This window comes from Anticarsia gemmatalis, chromosome 7 (assembly GCF_050436995.1).
Source record: "Anticarsia gemmatalis isolate Benzon Research Colony breed Stoneville strain chromosome 7, ilAntGemm2 primary, whole genome shotgun sequence".
NCBI lineage: Eukaryota > Metazoa > Arthropoda > Insecta > Lepidoptera > Erebidae > Anticarsia > Anticarsia gemmatalis.
The window spans coordinates 11,842,808-11,867,650 of record NC_134751.1 but is presented as its reverse complement, the minus strand read 5'-3'; the positions used below and the strand labels follow the sequence as shown (position 1 = coordinate 11,867,650).

The 24,843-nt window shown below is 34.4% G+C and overlaps 3 protein-coding genes across 3 annotated transcripts; 2 read left to right on the top strand and 1 right to left on the bottom strand.

Moving 5' to 3' along the window:
- The first annotated feature begins 284 nt into the window (after positions 1-284).
- LOC142974016 (epoxide hydrolase 4-like) lies at positions 285-11,997 on the top strand. The gene is made up of 6 exons (XM_076116106.1): positions 285-680; positions 5,938-6,062; positions 7,021-7,133; positions 8,306-8,474; positions 10,395-10,546; positions 11,245-11,997. Exons 1-6 carry the CDS (start codon positions 480-482, stop codon positions 11,511-11,513), a joined length of 1,029 nt encoding a protein of 342 aa, XP_075972221.1. The 5' UTR covers positions 285-479; the 3' UTR covers positions 11,514-11,997.
- An 834-nt stretch (positions 11,998-12,831) lies between these two features.
- Positions 12,832-18,806, top strand: LOC142974014 (FGFR1 oncogene partner 2 homolog). Its single transcript, XM_076116104.1, has 5 exons — positions 12,832-12,991; positions 13,066-13,200; positions 13,815-14,066; positions 14,247-14,375; positions 14,512-18,806. Exons 2-5 carry the CDS (start codon positions 13,066-13,068, stop codon positions 14,623-14,625), a joined length of 630 nt encoding a protein of 209 aa, XP_075972219.1. The 5' UTR covers positions 12,832-12,991; the 3' UTR covers positions 14,626-18,806.
- Positions 18,807-19,025: 219 nt separating this feature from the next.
- Spase22-23 (Signal peptidase complex subunit Spase22-23) lies at positions 19,026-22,360 on the bottom strand. The gene is made up of 7 exons (XM_076116102.1): positions 22,205-22,360; positions 21,381-21,545; positions 21,017-21,130; positions 20,758-20,866; positions 20,080-20,244; positions 19,744-20,010; positions 19,026-19,526 (listed from the first exon to the last, which is right to left on the bottom strand). The coding sequence occupies exons 1-7, from the start codon at positions 22,248-22,250 to the stop codon at positions 19,397-19,399; spliced, it is 996 nt and encodes a 331-aa protein (XP_075972217.1). The 5' UTR covers positions 22,251-22,360; the 3' UTR covers positions 19,026-19,396.
- Positions 22,361-24,843: the final 2,483 nt, after the last annotated feature.

Sequence of the window (24,843 nt, the reverse complement as noted above, 5' to 3'; positions counted from 1 at the left end):
CTCAGTCTACTCTACGTTTCGGAAGTTTTAAATTCAGATCGCAAATAGCAATAGGGTTTTATAAACACAATACTAATGCATGTTATTCCTGATCTAGAAATAGACAGATCGATCTATAAATCTATTTGAAATAGCTGCAGTTTGCTTCACATAAAAAGTAGATACGAATATTCTCTACTGAATTCTATAACGGCTTGTGTGTTACGAATAGATTGGAACTTGTTATTCAATTGTATACATGCGAGATATCCGTTGCAACCAAATAGAGCAACAACTTTAAATACATATCGGGATATGCAAGTACTAGTTAAGTTTAGTTAATGAGTGCATCTTCTTATCTCTTTATAGATAAAACAGTAAGTCAATCTTTACTTGATTGTGGTGAGACGGGGCAACAAATTCGAAGTTAGGCCATCAGTCGTCGCAGTAGAGTGGTCGGCCGCGGACGTATTATTTCATCGGCAAATAAATCTGTCAAGATGAGTGCTTGTTCGTATCTCCAACGTGTTATAGTGACAAACTTATTAACTATATACTATAGTCTACAGTTGCTCTTATTTATTGGTTTGGCGTACCTGAAAAACCCGTTCTCCAGTCCTTTTGCTATGAAATTGAAGCTGGAGCCGCCCGCTCGACTGACGGATCCTAAATATGGAGTGCATAAATATCTAAAAGTTAATGTAAGTATTACTCATCACTGTAAATGAATTAACCTATTACTGGCTCACTACTCGACGAGGGTCTCCTCCCTGAGTCAGGGAGGGCCTTGAGTCCACCACCCTAGTAAAGTGCGGGTTGGAGACTTCGTATACTTCAAGATATAACTGCATAGGTCTCATCGATGTTTTCCTTCACCGTTATAACAAATAGTATTTTTTATTAAGTATATCTCATTACTGATAATGAATTGTAGAAGAATAAAGTTATTAAAATACTACTTTCATATAATTTTAGTATTTCTATTTTATTTATTTAACGACTCATTCAGTAAGCCAGTATTTACTATTTAATTAATTATAATTACAAATTAAACGTAGTAAAGTACCTCCTTATATTGGGTCTGTATTGAACGATATTGACGTATGTGCAGGTGCAAGTTTCCCGCACGAATATAGATAGAGGATAGATTATTAATGATAAAGTTTCATATCGTATAAAATATACACGCTATACATAGAAATATGTATTTTAATTGTAAAAGTACAGCTATATTACAAATATGTATAAATTATAATCATTTTAATTTCGGCTAAGGTGACGCGAAATTTTTGAATTTCTACTCCTGCGCTACTTATTAAAATTAACGTTATATAAGATAGTTTTTTTTAATAGAATACGCACATGTCGTAAGATACCAGTTACAAAGCAGTATTGAAGGATTTGATTAGCATGAATATACTACTTAGAGTACTTAGCTATATTATCAATGAGCGTCGTAAAATTATCATTTTCTATATGACCATAAAGAAAAAATTAAGTAATAGTCATACACACTTGTATAAAATCAAGCCTTTTTACTTTAGGGGTAGACAGAGATCGGGTAGTTAAGCAACGAAATGGATGAGTAAAGAAATTAAAGTACTTACGTATTTGCTTGTTTTTTAACAACATGTATGTTCTTCAGTTCCATCTAATGTACTAGGCACGTAATTAATATCTCGCCATTTGACAACCATGACTGCACCTGCAAATTAAGCCTATCATTTTGTTAGATTCGAAATTATGCGTCAGTATTGTATTATAATTTTCGTGAGAAAAAGACCAACGGTGTCTTTCTATCGCATTATAATAATTTTACTGGCCAATATTTTGTTTAATATGACATTACATAATTTAGAAAACTTTGTCATGTTGCGATCAAAGAAACCGACTCGATATTTTAATCACTCAATGTGTAGGGTAGCAAAAAACAGCTTTTAAACTGAAATTTTCATAAATATTTTAAATGAATACGGACGGTAGGACTCGATCCCAGTTCAACCTGTGATCCATAGATCTATGGTCTATTATAATTTATAGTTATTTTTTTCGTAACTCCTTCGTGATTGAGCTAAAGTAGGTTAAAAGTGTGAGTGCTTAAAAGTATGCGAGTTTTTTAGAAATAAGCACTCAGGAGGCACTGCGGGAGTTAAAACGACCTCAAACATCAACTACGAGCTTGTCATCATCAACGACGTTCGAAACAAAGACTACAATGATATTTTATGATTCTAATAGCCATGTTTTATTAGAGAAGTTCGATCTCTACGTTAGTGATTCAGCAAGTGTAAGGTACCGTACAGCTAGAGTTCAACAACCTCCGCGTCTGAGACAACTCAATATGGGCATCCTCCTTGTAAATGATCCTTTTAAAATATCTTTGATAGGAAGCACATACTATTGATCTTTAGATATCATGTGTAGATCTCTTTGTCATATAATTTTCCCTATGGTCTGACAATGTAACGTGATTAATACTGCTGTGTATTTCAAAAATAAATTAGATCAATCAGACAGGTCACCATCAGCAGCCTAAGCCTGCAGTTCAGTGATGTTCTAAATTCCGAATTTGTCCCCGACAGCTGTGAACCTCGTGTACAAGGCTCTCTACTAAGTTGTTGTACTATACATATGTACCTACTTAGTACTTAGGTACTTATCATACTTAGATACTTATTTGAAAAAGTTCTTCTAACACACTTAAAACTTACGTAATTTTTCGTTAATAGTTTGATTTATTCAACAGTCTTTATTGTGTTATAATGCTAATGTAACGGGTCAAATGCAACTGATTTTAATTATAATAGCTGGATCAAGCTCTATCTATTCCTTAACGATGCATGAAACAGGGTTAGTCTGCAAGATAACGATGCAACGAGAAACTTAAATTATTATCTTAATGAGAAGTACATTTAAGCATTAACTTTTAGATAACATGTGTTTGTATATGTACTTAGTTGTCGGCACATACATTATGTATTTAAATGCTGTGTGCCGACAGCTAAATGATTTGTGTTGCCCAATTATTTTTCCTTGTTCAAAGTACAAAGTACTTAGATTGTTTTATTTACTAAGTTGTTAATTACACTTTTGTTTATCACAAATAATAAGAATTATTTACAAAAATAGGACATTAAAGGATACAAAAGGATAATGATTGTTGCTAACCTGCATTGGAAAACCACAAGAAACGGTAAACGTGTATTTGGAATGTATTGAAGATAAATGCTGCTCTTGTAGGAAAACGTTACTAACCTAGAACAATAATTGTAGATTAACAAGAAAATGATGCACCGTACCTTAAGTAACAATATCAATAAGTGACTTTTTACATCCATCTATCATCAGAGACGTTTATTGTAGAATACTTTCATTCGTTTTTATACTGCAGTAAGTATTTAACAGCAAATAAAATGCTGTTGCTTTTCTTGTTTTTTTTCTCATGAGTTTAATCGTTATTGATTTATATTATAGATAAACTACCGCTAAATGTACCTCAGGTTAATGGTTTAAACTTTACGTTGGTAAAACTGTTTCTGTAGTAACATCGCTCATCAAACTCCGTTAAGTTAAACTTAGTGGGTACGTGCTAAGTGTTAAGTAGTTACAGTCAATACATGCTTTAGAACTTGTTATACAGACAGATGTTGCTAACTGAAGCGAAACGAACAGTGTCGGATTTGCTCCGCAAAACATAACGCCTAAAGCAGAGCACAGCATTTCTCACTTATAGGCAAAACTTTCTCTTTTCCTGACTAACTAAAGACGGGGGAAAGTCTATAACAGTATTCACAGTTATCCTATTAGGTAATGGTAGTATTTTATAGGTATGTAAAGGTCAAAGTCCTTTAAACTGACTTTTAACCTCTAAAGTTTTCAACCCGGCTTCGTAGTTCACAAGCCGCAAATTGCAGACATTTTTTCACGTGTAGTCATAATACGTAATGTTATAAAGATGAAACTGTAAAATCCCTCACTGGTGTCGAGCGTGCAAGTGCGTAATGTTTTAACGGGCGTATGAATTCAATCGAGAATGCAGTATTATTCTACTAAAACTATACACGAAAGCCGTTCCGCTTTCTGTACCGGGCTCTTCCGCTAGGTTGTATAAAGTATACGCCCAACCAACCTGTTTTCGCATGCCTACGATAGCCAAGGTACGACGTATGACGTGTCTATGATGCCGAGAAAGACCTTTCGTAAGGCTGTAGGTCAAATTATGTAAGTTAACATCAGTCATGCTAAAGCGTGATTACAAACCGGATATCGGGTGATAAAATTCCTTGGTTTTTTTCCCAGGTTTTATTACTTGGTTTCCGAATCCGATAGAGTTAAAAAGGATATTGATGAAGAGAAAAATGGACAACGAGGAGGCTAATCTATGGGTACTAGATAATCGGTAGCAATGGAGATAGTTTAGACTTAGAGGAGCTAGAGATAGTTCAGAGTTAAAAACCTTTGCAAGAGCAATCCATACTAATATTATAAATGCAAAAGTAACTCTGCCTGTCTCTTACTCAATCACGCCTAAACTACTGAACCAATTTGCATGAAATTTGGTATGGAGATATTTTGATATCCGAGAAAGGACATAGGCTACTTTTTACCCCGGGAAATGACGCATTCCCATGGGAAAATTCAGGTGGCGGACGAAGTCGCGGGTAAAAGCTAGTTTCTTATAAATTTATGAAGGTACCTACGTAGCAATAAGAACATTCGATGGTAGAACATTTGTTAAGACAATAACTAATAGCATATAATCATTAGATCGACGTAACAAACAAATGTCTTCGTTGTCTTTGTAAGTAATAAACTAGCTTTTTTACAATAGATGAGGTAATTTATTTATTTATTTACACAGCACACAGTTACAGACGCGACAGTCGTTAAAATGATTAGTTACTTTCGACTTTTCCTAGTTAAGAAAACAAACGAAGCGTCAACCATAATTGTTATTATAGAGATGAGATAAAAAATAACTGAAATAAATTGCTTTTATTTTCTTCTAATATCATCACCATTTGCCCAACTATGAGACGCCTCCAGTCTCACCGGATGCAGCTGAACACCAGTATTTTACATGGAGCGACTGCCTATCAGACAGAAAGCTGAAGTGTTTGTTTGTTTGTTTATTTGTTTGAACGCGCTAATCTCAGGAACTACTGGTCCGATTTGAAAAATTCTTTAAGTGTTATATAGTCCATTTATCGAGGAAGGCATCACGCTACGGCCATTGGGAGCGGAGTAGCAACGAAAAATGTTACAAAGACGGGTGAAAATAACCATTCTCTCTTCGGTGACGCAAGCGAAGTTGCGCGGGTCAGCTAGTTTTGGATAAATCGTCGGAAACATCTCAGAAAGTCTTACATGGTAAAGATATCGTGGATTGCAGGCAGTAGCAACTATTAACTCTAGGAAATTTATCACATAAGTTATACCTAAGTAATGACGCTACATGCATAACTAACATTTATTTATTGGTTGAGTTGAGAAATAATATTTTCAACTGGCTTGTTTAGTCTTACATTTCTTTGCCATACAATATTAAATTGATTGTTTATTATTTTAGTACGTTTCAATGACTCAGATTGATGTGCTGACGTGCGTCAAGTCTTGTAAACAATTATCACAAGTATTTTTTGTACTGACCAACTGTATCTCCTTTCCCCACTTAAGTGTTTTTTACGCAATAGATCAAACTTTCTCAAAACTAAAATGAAGTTTACGCAGGTCGAATATGTAGGTACTAGTATTGGTATAAGTAGTAATATTGGTGATACTCTTTATGAATGTCGAGTGACACGCGGCAGTCTTGTATGATAAGATGCATGAATGTGAATGAAGCAAAGAAGTTCGTAAGGTCGTAGCAAGGGAAATTCTCTCCTGCTTACCCTCACGGGAAAATGCGTGATTTTATGTAGGTATGTCATATAAAGTATATTGTTAATTTGTTTACAGAATACAGTACTGCACTACGTAGAGAGCGGTGATCCATCGAAGCCTCTGATGATCTTTATCCATGGATACCCCGAGTTCTGGTACTCATGGCGGCATCAGATTGTGGAGTTCCAAAAAGATTATTGGTAAGAAGTTATGAGGTATTCTGAAAACCCTATAAAGTGAAAGAGTCCAAGGTCATGAGTGACTGACGTCCTTTTTATCATATCTATTTTGATGTCTAGTAGCGATAAATTTAATAAATGATATTATGTCTACTACACTCGGATATAATAGACTAGCTGACCCGCGCAACTTCGCTTGCGTCACGTAATAATTTTCCCCGTTTTTGTAACATTTTTCGTTACTACTCCGCTCCTAATGGTCGTAGCGTGATGATATATAGCCTATAGCCTTCCTTGATAAATGGGCTATCTAACAGTGAAAGAATTTTTCAAATCGGACCAGTAGTTCCTGAGATTACCGCGTTCAAACAAACAAACTCTTCAGCTTTATAATATTAGTATAGATAAATGTCATCTAGATATAGATACTGACATAGTGCCTATTACTAATTACAGAAACTTGTGAGTTTTTTCTTTAGGCAATTATAACTTCAAAGCATAATGATTTTATTGAAAACTTGATTGTAATATTCAGAATTTTTAATGCTAGATGTAATGACGCCTCTGACCACACTTACGTCTACATACTTTTGCAGAAAGTTACAAAAACTATGTTGTTTTGAACTTAAACTTGTCCAGTTCTAGGAAACGATTTGCGTCCATGGGTTTTGCCGATTATAGACCTTTGATATCTCTATAATTAATACTGCGAGCGAGAAATAGAAGATTAACCTCGCAATGATTTACTTAAAATAAAATAAAATAAATACTTACTAAATAATGATTTACTTAGTCAATATTATTTAAGTTACGATAATTTTATTGCCATTTGAAAACGAAGAGTCGATGAGAAGAGCGAGCAAGAACTTCTTCTTATTTAGTAGTAGCTAGGTAAAGTAGTATATCAGTTTGCATTCGGTCATATTCAGAGAAGCGTTTACTGTGCCTAAATGTTTGTACCTATGTCGTTGTTTTCCAGGTGCATAGCAGTGGACATGAGAGGTTACGGAGATTCAGAGAGGCCGGAGGGCGTGTCTTCATACAAGGTCGAACTTTTGATCGAAGATATTAGAGATCTAGTTCGTCAATTAGGTAAGACATTATCTAAACTTCTACATTATAGTTTGGCAATAGAGGCCAGACAGGCATTGTTCAGCCTAATTGAGTGTCGTATTTTCGGTATGTAGATTTTCCGGCACTGAAGTATCTCTAAATTCACGTAAATATTGGTTTCGTATGGGAATAAAACTTAGATTGTTGCACGAATATTTAATAAAATTAGATGTAGTGACCATCTTAAGTATAGCGTCATAGACGTCACAATATTTCATTTTAAATAGATTAAGTACCTTATTATGGTAAACTTTAGTCCTACAAATAAAAGCAATTGAAACAATTTTTCTTAATAAAAATTAACAATCTTTTGAACAAAGCCCTTTGTTGTTTTATTTGTATGTTGGGCTGTTCAATAGTTTTCAAGTTCATTGCGCCAAGAGTTAGACAGATAGCCAGACAAACACGGCGCGACACTACTTATTACTATGATACAATAGTCAATATATTGACTGAATAGCAGATATATTTGGTTTTAACTGGTTCGATCTGAATTTTAATAGGCAGTAGGCACCCACTCTGTCCGGACTCTGTACATCATAATGGATTTCGACAATTTATTCGTGCATCATAGACTACTATGTCATTTACTCAGATTGACTAAACGTCATATTTATTATGTGGATTGAAGTCACTATTCTTTAAATATATGTATATAGTAAATTCGAGCTATACTTGCGTGCCATTTAAATATGCTTACATTATACAGAATTAACATTATTTATGTTCTCTATACTATTTTGGGTTCAGGGTTTGTCAGTAAAAAAGATAGCCTGGTTTATTTTTTGCCGCACAAAGTGATTAAGTACGTTTTTATTCGTAGGTAGTTAAGTTACTCTGTATATCATTGCGTGCCCGATTTAGAACTATGGCAAAAAATATTCACGTCTTGTTAAAATTAAAACCACATAATGAAGTATCTATTAAAATATATGTATATGAGATGTTTAGTTACCAAAGACATACCTACCTACTTTGAGCTGGTATTACCGATTTTCTTCTCTACCTAGAAGACAAACACATCACTCTCAGAAATCCTCTCTTTAAAGTCGAAATCCGTAGGTGAAGCACGTCTTATGTACGTAATAGTAATGTATATTATAATATTAAACAAGTCATTTATCTATCTTTTTGTCTTTATATTGTTTTAGGTCGCGAGAAATGTATTCTAATATCTCACGACTGGGGTGGTATAATCGCAAGCAAGTTCCGTGACGTGTACCCAGAGATCGTGAGCGGAATCGTGTTGCTTGCTAGTATTTCCAGCGCTGCTTGGTGCCGCGAGATCTGGACCAATCCTAGCCAGAGGAAGAAGTCATGGTGAGTTCTTTATTTCCTTACTAAACTACTCTATCTAGTTAGTTTTGAATACACGTAAGATATTTGCTTTATTATATTTCCGACTTTAAGTCTGTCTTATTTCTAGGACTCTACAATAAATACACATCGTACAAAAATAGTTCTGTAGTTACATAACGTTGTCGAAGCTACAATAAACATTACGGAAAAGAGAGATGGCTAGTAAGCCATAGTCACAGGCACCGCTCGTTTCTTTTCTGTCCGAATCGCTAAAGTTTTTACACCAAGAGAAGATGCGCAGTGAGAAATAAGTATCTAGTAGTAATATTCTTGGATAAATTAAAGCTTATCATACATTGTATAATGGACGTTTTGCATAAAAAACTTAGTAAGTATGTATCTAATAATAAACTTTACGACATAATTGAATCTAATTGGGTATAATTTTACATAAAAATAACTTTTTATGACCAAATGGTATAGCGTTACGAACAACCAGCCATTTAGCTGCCTACTCTAAAACAATGATTTTTAATTTAGACATAAAATAACCTATTGCTAGTAAAATTTGGAAGAGACACCTTTCTATTTTGATATTTGGGAAATATTTTAGGTGCGTAATATTTAGTTGCCATCTTTTTATCGTCAAAAACTTTGTTGAGTACCTAGTCACTACGCCACTACCAGCGTGTCGAGAGGTCGTAAGTTCGATTCCCAAACAGAACAAATATCTGTGCGATGCAGAAATTTTAACAGCTCTTCGGGTCTAGTTGTACTTTGTGTCCGTTGTTTGTAAAAGCCCCCGCGATACAAGAGCGATTCTTTGTGCGGGGACCAGTGGCGTAACTACAGGGTGGCAAGTCGGCAAAATGCCACGGGCCCCCAGCCGGAAGGGGCCCCTTATCAGAGGAGAACCCCAACATTTATTATTTATCATACATGTTTACTAAAAAAAAGTTCTGTCTTTGATTTATTTTAGGTTACCTACACAGTTGCATAAACAAGTTAAAAAAATTGTAGAAAAATAATGGTTAACATTTTTAATAATGGGGGCCCATCCGATGAATTTACCACGGGCCTCGAACGGTATAGTTACGCCACTGGCGGGGACAGTCTTTTTTCAGGGAGATATTATTAGTATAAGTTACTACTCAAAAAACTATCTGGCTATATAGATAATTACGTATTTGTGCCGTTTGGGGTTGAAATCTAAGGACCGTGGGGCCCGAGTGCTCGTAGTCTCTCCCGAGAGATTACGAAGCGTTTCGTCGATGCTACGCGTGACCAAAATGCTGGCCTTTACTTGGGTCAAAGAATTAGCATTGCCATCCAAAGTGGCAATGCTGCCAGCATTCTGGGTACGTTACCAGTCGACGATGGTGAAGAGGTATTCTACGACGCGTGACGCACTCCTTTTGTATGCATATTTTATACTAGCTGACCCGCGCAACTTCGCTTGCGTCACATAAGAGAGAATGGGTAAAACTTTTCCCCGTTTTTGTAACATTTTTTACCGGTACTCTGCTCCTATTGGTCGTAGCGTGATGATATATAGCCTATAACCTTCCTCGATAAATGGGCTATCTAACACTGAAAGAATTTTTCAAATCGGACCCGTAGTTCCTGAGATTAGCGCGTTCAAACAAACAAACAAACAAACAAACAAACTCTTCAGCTTTATAATATTAGTATAGATTATAAATATATTTTATAATTGTAAATATTTTGTTTTTTGTTAATTATTTCTAGTTTAATGTTAAAAGTTATTTATAGTTTAATTAGTTTTGTATAATTTTAAAAGTACGTATGTAAATAGGAATTATTTGCGATGTTAAAACATTAAATATACTATATTTTTTTCTGGCTATATTGTAATTTTTTTTAATTTGGTACTTAGTTAGCTATGTGAATTTATCAACATTTGACACCTTCTTTCCTCAGGTACGTGTTCTGCTACCGTCTTCCATTTCTGCCGGAGAAGGTAATGTCCATCAATGACCTCGCTTTCTACGATGCTCTCATGCTGTTTCCGGACAAGAAAACCACTGACAAAGACGATATCGAATGCTACAAGTACTGGTTCCGTAAACCTTGTAAGTATTTCGAGTTGTTATACAATAGATAAGTGTACATTATCAGAAAAAGATATTTAAAAAATAAAAAATGATAAGTCATTAACATTTTGAGAAATGTTGCCTTAAGTTGGAAAAAAAAATAGAAAGTCTCACTATTTTATATTTTGATTATGCTGTTTAACAATTTCCGTTGCGTCAGTGTAGGCTTGGGTCTTAAATCCGAAATCTTGGCGACGTCACAACGTAGCAATCCGAGTTTTTATAGTTACTTTCTATTTTACAGTGAAACAAAAAATAGACACAAATCTACTGCCTTTAATACTCGCATGGGTGCCCAATATTTTCTAGTTGGTATGATTTAATTAACAAAAACTTCGTGGTTAATTGTTACGGCTTAGGAAATACCTAGGTTTGGCCGCTTTTTTTTAGAAAATAGTCCCGCGCGAATATCATTTACTTGTAGGCAGAAATGAAACTAATTACCAAGCATACTGTAAAAACTAGTTTCTGCATTTTTATAATTTTACGATTTGCATAATACAATTACAGTCTATTGTCAGTTTCTTGCACCTTTGTTATATTACTATGATGAAATTATATCTAACGAGCTCTTCTTAAATAGGTACAACTGCCAGCTAGTGTAGTTAGTTTAGTTTAGCAATAATTCTTCTTCTGTTACGAAACTGGAGTCTTTAAAACTATTTATATATTTTCAGTTGCCTTGACACCGCCAATAAACTACTACAGAGCCAACTTCAGTTACGACATTCCTGAAATCGAAGAGCACAAAGAAAATGTGCCCATGCTTGTTGCCCACGCGGCCAATGACCCCTATATCAGCCACAGCATGTTGGACACCATGAAGAAAGAGTACACCACACTTGAAACAGCCATAGTTGAAGGCACTGGGCATTTCCTACAGCAAGAAGACCCCGAGAAAGTGAACAAACTTATCAGAGACTTTCTTTCTAAACACAATATTTAAGGCTTAAGTACTGTCACATATTTAAACGTCCACTCAATTGCAAGTGGTGGTCGAAACGAATCATTTGTATGTAGCTGTATTTACCATTATTTATCTATAGGTAGGTATAGCACAAGATTTAGGCTCTACTGATAATTGAGTGATGTTTCAGTATTTAACCATTAAGTAGGTACCTATTCTGAGTCATTGTTAGATTGCTGTTAACATAAACAATGTATAGAAATTAAGTGTTTTGTATATTTTACACAGCACACGTTATGCGTGTAGTTTTTGTTGAAAACAATTTCAAGATCGTGCTCAATAATTGCCACAATTTAGCCGTATAATTGAGCGATTAGTGTTTACTATGTACGAATTTAATAATTGTCATTATATAATGAAAAATTGTTGCTTTCGCTTATTACCCACTAATATACCTACCTAGTACCTAAGTATGTTTTGTCACGTGTGAATTGTATCAATAAATCTCATTAGAATTTTAAAAGTGTTATCTTATTTCTTCCTTCAACATTATCCGTACCTACCTCTCAAACAGGGCAACGCCACGGTGGATGAAAACTTTATCTTTTTTAAATTAGACAGTCACGGGTTCGATTCCCACTTGGTACATGATATATAATAATATTTTGTAATAAGTAGCTGTATATGAATGTTGTGTAAAAAATATGAATGCTATCGCAGAAGAAGAATCTACTGTGTAGAATTATAGCCGTGTCCATTAGTCTGTGTATTTGACTCAGCAATTTCGCATACAAATAATATGAACTCCTACTAGTTTAAGAATGCAAATTTTTACGTGGCCACACCGATTACTGGATTATTTGCTCACTCTCTAGGTATCTCTTTCTTTTTTATCAGGTTTTTAATTTCTACTCATATTATAAAAATATAATTAATTATGAGAATCTGCCACTACACCTATTATTTTTTATTTAATCAATTCGTAAATAGTATTTTATTCCATAGTATTTTAGGTAGTAGCCATGCCATAAAATGTGATTTGTGGTATTAAATTTCAATCAGTTTTTGTAGAAATTGTTTTATTCATTCGTTTTCATTTTTTGCATTCTTAATTTTCTAAGCATTTTGGTTTATTATTGCCATGTTTAAAAAGTCAAGCTGGTAATGAATTTCGGTTGCGCAGCACAGAGTACTTTATTCGATACTCTGTGATCAAGGTCATGTCACAAAACCGTGTTGATTTGAATACTAGTAACATTTGTATTGCATCTCTTTCTAACATAGGATTTTACGCCTGGTGCGAGCAGTATAGCTGCCCTAATCCCAATATTTTTGATTTGGTCATGTAATACTTCGCTTCAAGTGAAATGAAAGCTAATGGCTGCTGTACTCTAATCACGAAACAGCTGATATGCGTCTTTTAGATTCACTGGAAAAATAGTGTTTTGTTTGAATTAAACGCTCAAAATTGTTTAGATGATACGTGATTCGTTCTACAGTTGTGTGTGGATATCAGGGTTAGTGTAGTTCTGTTTTAAAATCGATATTTAGAGTGTTCTGTTGTGGGTTTTCAACGTTGCTGGTTTTTCAGATGTCACTGACCATACAGCAAATAATTTTGGATGCAAAACGACTCGCAGGACGTCTCAAAGAGCGAGAAACAGAAGCAGATGCTTTATTGTCCGAAACTCAAACAGCTTACAGACACATACACACAATGAAACAGGTAGGTGATTGCAATGTGATATGGCCACATAGATGTAACGCTCACTCTTGCTCTACTAAGGAATCTTGGGTTAATTAGTTCAAGTCCACGTAACTAGAGCTTTTGTAGAAAAAAATATTGTCTTATTAGACCAATCTGATTTGTTTTTTGTTTATAATGTTTCATGACCTTGTAGTTTGTTTCTATCAAATGTTGTGTAAACAGTTAAAGCTTTCACAATTATTTTTTCCTCAAATTGACCTCTATATCACCAAATAGTAGTAAATAATATATGAATGGCAAATATTGAATGAGATCTTCACATAAATATTAAATGTTTGGTGGTAGAAAATGGCAGTGTTTTGGTGGTGTCATGCATACATTGATTTATCTATGTCAGGATTATTTTACATTGATTTATTGGCTTGTTGCATCCGAGATTTGCAGAAAAGGAGATCATTGAATCTCATTTGTGACAGATTAGACTATAAGGCATATAATTAGGTCCAAAGTGATAAGATTATAGAAGATTTGAGGTTAAACTAAGTGCTCTAGCTAATACTGCATTAAAATTATAATTTTTCTTTAACATTAACATTGTAAATTCTTTATTTTTTTAAAATTTGCAATTTCAGTATAAAGAAGAAGTTGATACTTTGAATGAGGCATCCCGTGAAAGACCGAGGGGAGCTCTTATTGCCAGTATTGAGAGAGAATCGCGGCTAATGAGAGATGTTCAGCGAGAAAATGGAGAGTTAAGGGCAGCACTTGAAGACCACAGACGGGCACTGGAATTGATTATGTCTAAGTATAGACAACACACAGAGAAGCGGATATGGGAGTCGAGGATAGATTTTACAAATGCTATAAATGAGAAACAGCAGGAGGTAAGTTTGTTGTACCTAATAACTTATTTTGTAGCAGGAACTCATTTAGTTTGGTTTATTTGCTTACTGGAATATATAAACTGACTGAATTGAAGTAGTTTCGAAATAAGTGGTGAAAGAAATCTGCAGTATACTTTAATAAAACTACAGTTATTAATGTAATGTGTTTTTGTATTACAGTTGATCAGACAGCAAGCTGAGAGGATTAATGAGATGACAAGTATCATGTATAAAGCAGTGAATGTTGATGATAACGGTGATGCAAGGAAAGAGGAAGAACTTTACCAAAGGCTCATTACGGAAAATAAGGTGAGGCATTGGCAAAAAAAATATAAGATGATAAATGCAATTAATAATAGACCTTTTTATTTATTTTGTTAGCTCCAAAATGAAGGAACTATCATGTGTTTAAGTGTGGTCAAGACATAATTATTTTACTTTACAGGGTTTGAGAGAGATGTTGGATCTGTCAAGGAGATATGGCTCGGACCGTCCTACTGCGCCTCCCACGGAGGACAAGGACGTGCAGACAGACGGTCCGCCGCTGACAGGCGCGTGACGGCCCGCGCCCGAGCCCTGCCGCCTCTGAACGCGCGGGACCGGCAGCCGCGGCCACGCTGCCCCGCCGCGTCACTCATAGGTAGACTACACACCTCCTGTCCGCACATTTGAACCCCTACAGCACGGACTTCTGTACTCTATAGTGTGTACATACTTACGTAAGAACTTATGTGTCCAATCCCTTGGAATCAAAACCATTTGGAGATAGTACAATACAACAGATATATTTGTGGTGTTTTAAAGGAGTTTGTATGTTGCCAGTAACAGCATTACCTATGTAATCGTAATCTGTATAATGACTTAAACAGTATCCTATGTAACCCGCTTTGGGTGTCCTTTCCCTTTTTATTCCAATACCTTTAAGTAGATGCATTCGTTGGCTGACTGTAATGCAATCGTACGACTGTGACACACTTGCTGTGATATGACTAGCAGGATATCATCCACTTACGACTAGTACTTACTGTCCATTTTGTGTGGTGCATGTGATGTGAAACTACGTCAGATGTGCAGGCAGGGTGTCAAAGTTTTGCTGACAACATCACCGTTCCAGTATACAACTTGTATTTTATTGTTACTCACAGATTTTGGATCTTAGGTCTTTTGACATTATGTACCTTTCAGATTCACATTTATTTAAAAAATGTGAGTGTTACAAATAATACAGCGAAAAACTACAATGTAGCTATATAGCATTCGGTTTCTCTTTTTGGTTGTATTTGATGTTAAATATTATAAATAGGAATATATTTAAATGGCGTTTCAAGTTAGAGCTCATGTTATATTAAATAATAATGAAATGTATCGTGTTCACGCAACGTCTCTAGTAATAATGCCATTGTGAGAAACCAAGTCACTGTGTATGGCAGAAACTGTGATCTTTAGTATTGCACTGTTACTTTATAGATTGTTTCATTCATGTTGTGCTCACCACGGTCGACACCGCGATTAGGCTCAACCACTCGATAGAGATTCATCTGTTTGACGATGGTTTAACATCATGATGATTTCTCAACATTAGATTTAGACAAATTTAGCTGAAAATCATTTAAAACTTACCTTATTGCTTGCATCATCTTGGCGTGTGTGGTTGATGTTCGAGTCTCATACTTTCAGACATTATTTTATAAAGGTATACCTTCTAATAATCTATTGTTTAATTATAATAATACTCGTCGTGTACCTACCGTAAATACGTTTTAAATTCTAGTGATCGTACTTTGTTTAGCTTGATCTTAGATATCTCGAATTACATTTAGAATTAATAAATTGTAAACTTTATTTGGTCAGTGCAGTACTCTCGGGATCTCCCTTACTTACCTGCAGTAGGAAATAATGTAATGGTCGTAGAGATTGTTAACATTACCTTGAATCACATGATGTACTAGTCAATTCATATGAGCAGGTCAAGTACTGTATTTACACTACATAAGAATTTATATTTTGTTTCATGTTGTTGAATCGTAGATAAAATAGAAGACATATAACACGCGTCATCTGTTATGATTGTTGTGCGTGAAGATTGCGCTAGTATACACCAGTAAAGTATTTACTTAAAATATGCAATATTTTTTCATGTAATTTAGCGGGATCAGCTTTGAATGTTAGCATAATGATTGTAGAAAAGATGTAGACGATTCTATGTAGGGAAATTCGTAATAACGTAAATTCTTAATATTGCCAGAGGCATACCGCAAGCAATACACTATGAACTGTTACATGTAAGTTAACTTGTTGCGATACACTTCATAAAGGTTATTTTAGAGTACTATACTAGTGGTAGACGCGCTAATCTTGCATTTCATTACAACTGTCAGGAAGCAGTGCTTGAGTTATATTTACAATAATCAAATATCATGTGTTATTTCACACTGCAATCTTATTGTGTTTACATTTGTTATAAAATACCTGTTGAAAATAAATAAATGTTGACTCTCCCTTTCCTTTACCTGGTTGTGTGGTTTACTTTGTTGTCAATTTAACCAATCACCAATGACTTTGAATATCGTTAAGTTCTTATTTTTTTCTTTACTTAGCATTTAAGGAATTTTGTTAAGATAAATTTAAGAGTGCTTAGTACATGACCATGTCATGTTAGATTGACACATTTGCACAAATAGAAAATCACGACCATCATACAGTAATAGCATTGTTTTCATTTGTAAATTGTTCACTCTAGCTGAATACTACTATACTAATAATATACTGAATAATAGATTCATATTAAAATACCATATAAAGCAATTTGAAAGGAATTAAGAGATCTTTGTTGGAAAACTATTTTTACAGTTAGTTAATTAGATGTTAAATTATATTTTAAGAGTTCTCGTAATATGGCTCCAGAATATTAAAAAAAATATAATAATTCATATATATTATTGTATATTTATTAAATGTACACGCTTGTATGAGGTCTTAAAATTATAACTAAAACACATGTAGTTGAAATATAAAAGTTAGAATAATGTTTCTGCTTAGTTCACATGCATTTATATTATACCTCAACATTGGGAATATACCTCTTTAATATTTTGTTAATCAAATAGGTGATTTCATATTAAATGTTTATGTGCTAAAATGTTTAGTGAGATACAAATCTTATAATGGTTAAAAAAAATTCGTAAGTGATAAATCCAGTCCAATTGAGACATGTAATTATTTCATATCTGATAAAGCCAATTTAAAATTGGTAAGAATGAGTCACACCAATGATTTTTGTTATAAGCATATTTAAAAACTAGGTACTTCAAGGATAAAAAATCTGTTTTTATTTTTTTCGTATCTTCAAAAATGACCGAGATATTAAACGTCAAAGTATGGCCTTCGCGCCAAACTCCGGCGAAGCGGCCGCACGGACGTGTGACGTCATCTTACGACACTGCTATTTCGTTAGTACTTGCCGATACCTACATAGGCTCGTTGTCTCTCGCGGTTTCGCTTTAAATCATTTGTTTTGCTTATAGTGGACAAACAAAATGGTTAGAAAATATTGTATTGTTCCTATGTGTACTAAGTCCAGTGAAAAAACACCCCAAAAAATGTTTTTTTCTGTACTATGTACCTAAACTGTTTTATATTTTTGCAAGAGACACCTAATCTAAAACTTAAAGCCCGGTTCAGATAATGTCAAGCGCAAATGTTAAATAGAAGTTTATTGCCTTTTAAACACTTCCTCAAGATCAAGATGCCATATCATGTTCATACCTAGCTAGCAATGAACTTCTACTAAACAGTGGATAGGTACTATTTAATGAGCAGTTCAATGACCTCACAGGCGGCGGCGAGCCGAGCGCGGCGGTTGAGTTGGCGTTGGTTTTTTGTTTTGAAAATTGTTGTAGTTGTATTAAATCTAATAATATCAAAATTAAATTGTTTAATTAAAAGTTCTCATTACACACCCAATCATATAAGACATCCTACAGAGTAGATTCATGCATTCATATGATAGCCATAAACCTGACTAAAATTAGAGGCAGGGTGACAATTTTTTTTTTATAATATTATATTAAAGCTATGTTTTCCAAATTTACACTTGGTAGGTACGTAACACTCATTATTTGTAATGCCAGTTGTAACAAACTTACAATTTTATTGTTAACTACACACAATAATATTATTAGTAATTTAGTAGTATACGAGTTCAACTTTCTTTACCTGGGTCTAGTTGATGATTGTGTGCGTGACGATCGAGATCGAGGATATCTTAGTGGAGGCTTATTTTACAAAAAACACGATGATTAAATTTATAACACATACACATACACAGACTCTTTAAATATTAAATGCAAATCACTTTTCAAGTCAAAACTCCGCATCACCCGCAGTCGAACAAGCGTGTCTATCGCGTCGTGACGTCAGCGCATAGCGCGCGAAGCAACGCAAATTTAAAAATGCAGTGAAACTTTATAACGCTGTAACTTCGGTAATTTTGACCCGATTTTGATAAAACAAAAACTATTATTATCAGCATAAGTACACAAATTTAATGCAGTATGTTTAATAGTCATATTTTGATGTGCTGGTGTGACTCATTGAAATTTTGGAGACATATAGATACCTCTACTATAAGCAATGGTAGGGGTCACTAGTTTTTTCTGCTGTAGAACAATATTGTAGAGCAAAAAATGATAAATGTATGTTTAATTAAAATGTAATTGATAATTATATGATATAAAAAGGCTCAGGCATTTTATTTCTATGATACCCTATGATCCTTTCCAATTTTAAGCTATTTTTATGAAAAAAAAAATAAGCTAAGATAAGAGACATTTGAACTATCGTGTGGTTTCATGAACTTAAGGCAGCTGTTTTAGACAGATTTTGGGATTGGGAGCATAGATGACAGACACAAAAGGGAGAAGGCAGCCTGGAGGGGATTATAATACACAAACAAAAAAGCAACATTAAGATCATAAGTTTTATTATCTACAATTTGTTTTTGTTTCATTTATTACAAAGTTATGATTTGTCACAGATAATTTTGAAAACAACACATTTTTGTGACACATTGCAGTACAGGACATACTTTTTCACACTGAGTTTTCACATACTCACTTATGCAGAGATATAAATTAAGTCACAAGCTTAGAATAAATTAGGAAGAACAAGACAACTGTGAAATTTGATGCAGGCCTTCATAATGTATGATGTACATGTGAAGGAGAATGAAACCCATACGTAAATAAGCTGAATATATTAATTTGACGATCTTAATGTAACACAACACATTCTTCCTACAAAAGGTACAATATTCATATGTAACTTATGGATCATACTCTTGTCTGAGTGTAATCTGTGGGGAACTTGAATGAGTGCTGGCCCAGAGCCTGGATGTTAGGCAACAAACCAGCATTAGGAATTATGTTCCATGAGAGAGTTAGCGTCACATTGCTATGGCCCCTGAAATAAAAGAGAAAGTTTTAAAGATCTTGTTGTTTCATCATTAAATTTAGATTAACTTCAAATAACACTCATTGACAACACAATTCTATTGAGACAAACCTAGATGTATTAATCTTTAATTATGTCTTTACTTCTACAAGATTTATGATTATTGAGTGGATGGAAAAAATCACACAGTTTTGAAAACGAAAATAAAATATAACTTTAAACTTACTTCAAACCATTACCATCATCCCAGAAGTAGTATTTCGTGTTCATGTTCTTGAAGTCTAAGAGAGCATTTTCTCCTCTTAGAATAATTTTATCCCAGAGAACAACTTGATTCAGTTCATTGTTAGGAGTAATGTACTCGGCTGTGAGGTAGAGGAACAACTGCTTTACGTTCCAGTTGAACAAATGAGAGAGATCAGTCTTCAGATCGAATGTTAGAAAACCGAGATCATTCCTTTCCCTTGATGCTCCGTAGTCGGGGACGTTTTTACTGCAAGGTGATAAATAATTTAGTACATATATACGAAAGATATAAATGAAATACGTCAGGTATACTCACACAACTACTTTTACTGTGTTCATTTGAGCAGCAGTTCTGTAATCCACGGTTAATGTGGACAGAAAACACAAAAAGGTTAGACATGCTAGTATGCTTAACGTGTACGTTAGTATCGCGTTCCCTCTCGTCAATACGGAGTACATTTTGTCGTTAGTGTATTGTTCACTTTTATATCAAAATATTAGCAGCGGTGGCATAGAAATCTACGGCAAATAGCAATTTTTAAAATGTTGTTTGACGTTGCTATCTGATGACAGGTAGGACACGTCATTTGTCAAAAGGTAGCGTTCCGTTTCACCAAAGACATTTTTTTTTAGTTTATTGTTTATCATTTCTTCAATCATCAATAATAACAATCAGAAGCTAACTATTCTATTTATCACTTAGATAGTATTTTCTATTTAGGTACAAAAAAGAACAAATAAAAAGAGGCATCGTTTTACGTAACTATTTATTCTGTCGGATGTAGTAATGTAATAATAATATAACCACTTTAAACAGACCCATTAATTTGAATATAGTAGAACAAAGTCTTTAGTAACTTGTTTAATATTTTAGGTAACACTTACAAAAAATGTTTGAATAATTATAACAAGTGCAATGAGTATGACAGTCAAATAATTTACTGATGGCATAGAAACATTGTTGCATGGCCGTCCTCCTCGGGCCGACTGGCACAAACAGACACTGATGGTGGAACTTCCATTTACTTGCTCAATGCAACCACTTGTGATGGCGTGGCCGTCTTCATCGACTGCTCTTGTGCAGAAATATGTAGCGTTTTCAACTGTAAATGAATTAAAGCAGGAGTTAGTGTGAACCCACAGCTGTTTTGCAAACTTCAGCAACAGCAGGCTCAGAGGCGACCGGAGCTTTTTGACTAATTTTTAACATTAAACTCTTTGACTTGCAACTGAAACTTTAAACAAAATCTTACCAATTCCATTAAAAGAATAAGTGTACTTGGCACACACATCGTTGTCAGCCAGAACACAAGACGCTTCTGGATAGTTCTTCCAGATGTAATCGACATTCGGCCAAGAGCCGTCATCTAAAATGAAAATAAAGCAATTATTTAGTCTACGTAATAATTGCATAAATTGTAGTTAGAAGAAGAAACTTTATTTTCCGATTTCAGAGAAAATATCCTTGCTTCCACATACTAACAAACGTTTCAAATTCCTTGAAATTAAAAATGTTGTTATAAAAAGCTTTGCAGTGTCATTATACATTTGCAAGTTTGGGTATATGTGCAAATATGGACGTCCACCGTCCAGTAACAAGAGTAATAACAAACTTACGCGAAACGACTAGAGGTTCTCTGCAGGGCACGCCACTAGAAAGTTTGGTAGCGTCCAAGCAGGTTGCATTCATAAACACACTCTCATTTGTCCACCGAGGACCGAGCCAGCTGAATTGAAAACACCGAGCCACGGAATTCGCTTGCACTGTCATGAAGACTGCACCTGAAGATTGAGTTAAGAAGTGTAATTATTAGATACCATTTTTAGGTTAGTATCCAAAGTGTAAAACGGGAAGCCTGTTAATAAGACTTCGTTGTCTGTCTGCCACCACGTTGTATTACATGAACCGTGAATTGTAGACAGTTGAAATGTTCAATTATGTATTTCTATTGCCGCTTCAACAACAAATACAAAAGACCAGAGTAAAGTACCTAATTTATAGTCGCTTGAATGAATTGGCAAGTAAAGACGTAGTATTGTCACTATAAAGAATAATGATTATAGCCAACGTCAGATCGGGTCATTCCCGTTTTGTTATTTTTATCACATCATATTATAGTCACCTAAGTACATGGCTTTTCGATCAGTCTTGGTGTATGTTCTAGAGTCTGTTTTGTTATTCTGTTAAGAAGATGTCGACAGTTAAAGGATGAGTGACCTAACGTGGAAGAATATGAAGTCGTTGGTTTCGATCAATGGTTATAAAATAAGCAAAATGAGGTCATACCTGTTTGCTAAATTACTTAAATAAGCAGCATATTGAATCTATCAGCGGTATTGATATAAATCATTAAAAAACGTGTCGAAAATCGGCGCAATTTTAGGTTCCAAACAAGGAACTACTCAAAAACTCGTCCCTTTCTACATAAAATACTACTTACATGATACCAGGAAAATTCCAACATAAATCGCATTGTTACGGGGCATTTTTTTGGATTTCACTTAATTTAAATTACGAAAATCATAGCAATAAAACAAAAACAAACGTGTGACGACCAGACTGTATTAATTGTTTATCGAAGTAAATCGCTAATTGCTCTACGTAGAAATGATATATCTTATCAATATTATTTAATCTTTGTAAATATCTTCATTATTCATTGCCGGTAGAATGTGCCTTGATTTCATTAGATATACTATCAGAATCATAAATATTTTTAGCCACTTGCAATCATTTTCTTTGTTTCTGTAATGTAGGGGAATCACCCAATTCATAATACCTCAAACCTTAGAGTGTACTTTATAATATAACCTTCAGACGGGCTGCCATTGAAAGATTACATACTCAGGTCATATCGGTGATGTCCCTCAAAAAGTTCAGGTGCAGTATCTACTCGAACTCGGTGGTCCTATATGACAATGTATGATATTATATGTATGATATCGACGCTTGAAAGGCAATCTTTACTAAGCGACATAAATCCGTAAAATGACTTAAATATACCATTCGAACCGCAAGATTTTTCTGCGTCGTTTAGTCTAGGCGTTATAGCTCTACGACGCTTTTTACTGTCGCTTCGATATGCCATGATTTTGTTGAAATCTACATTTTGCGTTTACTAAGCGACCAAAAAAAAGTGATTTTAAGAATATCCGTCAGTTACGACATTCAAACTATTAGGAATATGAATTTAGTTGATTTTCCATGTATTGATTATTACATTTATTTGTATTTACGTATTTTTACTTGTTATGATTTTTTCCTTTAAAACTACTTAGTAGATTTTACTCATAATAGTCAATTGTAATTTATGCGGTAATGCATTTTCTCTTGTTAATATATTTTATGCCAGTGTCAGTTGTATCAATTCACCTGTAATAGAGTGGAAATATATTAGAGCTTATACATTTTTATTTAAAAACGTCTATTATTTATGTTGTCGGTTAGATAGTATTACTTGATTTTTTTAATAGAAAAATATGTCGGTTATTAAGTATTACTTGTTTTGCACAATAGATAAAAATGGTGGTTAGATAAATTTACCTGTACGCAAAATTATATTTCTCGTCGCTAAGGAACTACATGAGTTTAAAAACCGTCGCGTAGGCATGCGCGATACCTGAAATCAGTCGCTTATACGGGCTCTCAGCCAGGCGCCGGCCGTCGCTAAGAGAGGACGTACACATTTTGGCGCGCATTTAGCGAAGTCGTGGTAAGTACCTATTCAACCAGTATACGCAAAGGTAGTAACTATTTTAAAACAAATTATTTCGATCTTTTTGATTCTAAATTATTTTTACCAATGAAACATGATAGGTACATTACCTAGTTATTGTTTTGGTTCGCGGGAAGAGATACGATAATGACCGTTACCTATTGACTTGTTCAAAGTGCTAATTTTAAATCGGTTTTATGTTCATTTTAGTTACAATGAGTTGCGAGCAGAAACGACGTAGTTCATCCATACTGCCGTCCAAACAAAGAGTGCAGTAAGGAACTTCGCAATGATTTCGAATAATCGGCGCCTACAGTTTATTTTTTATTTTTTTGTGTCTTCACTTTCTGCATGATCTTAATCAAAAATGTTTGTGAAACAAATTTCGGTAAATATTTCTAGTTTTATTTGAACTAACCCTTTTCATTATAAGTTTGTTAGAATATATACAATTAAAGAAAAACACTTTATGTTTAGTAAAACTAAACTCTGAATACAATAATTTACAAGAATAAATGCAGCAAGTGCGTGCGATACTGCGCTAATCACTAGCAAAAATAGGATACTGCAAAATAAATGCAATTATTTGTATTCTACACAATATCGATACTGGCGATACTAAGTAAAAATGCAGTGAGTAAAAAATATGTTACTGCATTTAAAACTAGTGTAAACTATACACAAACTGCAGTCGGATTGCTAATGACGAATGCAGTATGCAACATTACTGCATTTTGATGTAGGACACTGTTACAACCAATTACTCAGCAATACTATATTTCAAAAAAGCAAGTTATCTTACTGCATTACTGACTAACACTAATTGTGTGAAGTCAAAGAAAATAACGTAGGGCAAGATGCAGTAAAGTCTCTAACTGCATTTATTACTAACTATTTTGTACTCTTCAGAATACTTACTGCAGTCTGCCTTATCAAAACTACACGTTCCCATGCAGTTATCTTTACGAGGATTAAACCATCGTATAGAGCTCATTTTGGCGAATCCGAATATATAAATAAGTCATTTTACGAAAAAATGTTCCTTACTGCATTTTTTGTTTGGACGGCAGCATAGTCGAGATGGCGTTGGTGAATGCAGGCATAACAAGAAAAGTTCCACAGTGTCGAAGACGATTGAGTTATGATCTAAACACAGTTAGTACCCATTTTTTATCTGGGGGCAAGGCAGTGCCCCCGCAAGTCGAGCAAAAAAAACGGCACGGCCGCACCATCTTTTCTCGAAGCAATTCAGGCCATTTTCGACCCCCCTGTAATTTCGTTGTGGATAAAACAAGAAGCCAGAATTTTTAGCAACTTATCAGTCATTATATAGACACGGTATATTTAAAATTTCAGTCAATTTG

Bases quoted from the DNA above. Each gene is read 5' to 3' on its own strand.
- LOC142974014 (XM_076116104.1), top strand. From the start codon at position 13,066: ATGTCACTGACCATACAGCAAATAATTTTGGATGCAAAACGACTCGCA. The intron at 13,201-13,814 runs GTAGGTGATTGC...TTGCAATTTCAG, and splicing joins ACATACACACAATGAAACAG to TATAAAGAAGAAGTTGATAC. The intron at 14,067-14,246 runs GTAAGTTTGTTG...TTTGTATTACAG, and splicing joins TAAATGAGAAACAGCAGGAG to TTGATCAGACAGCAAGCTGA.
- LOC142974016 (XM_076116106.1), top strand. From the start codon at position 480: ATGAGTGCTTGTTCGTATCTCCAACGTGTTATAGTGACAAACTTATTA. The intron at 7,134-8,305 runs GTAAGACATTAT...ATATTGTTTTAG, and splicing joins AGATCTAGTTCGTCAATTAG to GTCGCGAGAAATGTATTCTA. The intron at 8,475-10,394 runs GTGAGTTCTTTA...TTCTTTCCTCAG, and splicing joins AGCCAGAGGAAGAAGTCATG to GTACGTGTTCTGCTACCGTC.
- Spase22-23 (XM_076116102.1), bottom strand. From the start codon at position 22,250: ATGCCCCGTAACAATGCGATTTATGTTGGAATTTTCCTGGTATCAT. The intron at 20,245-20,757 runs GTGCCAGTCGGC...TTGATATAAAAG, and splicing joins TCCACCATCAGTGTCTGTTT to TGAACAATACACTAACGACA. The intron at 20,011-20,079 runs GTGAGTATACCT...ATCACCTTGCAG, and splicing joins AACACAGTAAAAGTAGTTGT to TAAAAACGTCCCCGACTACG.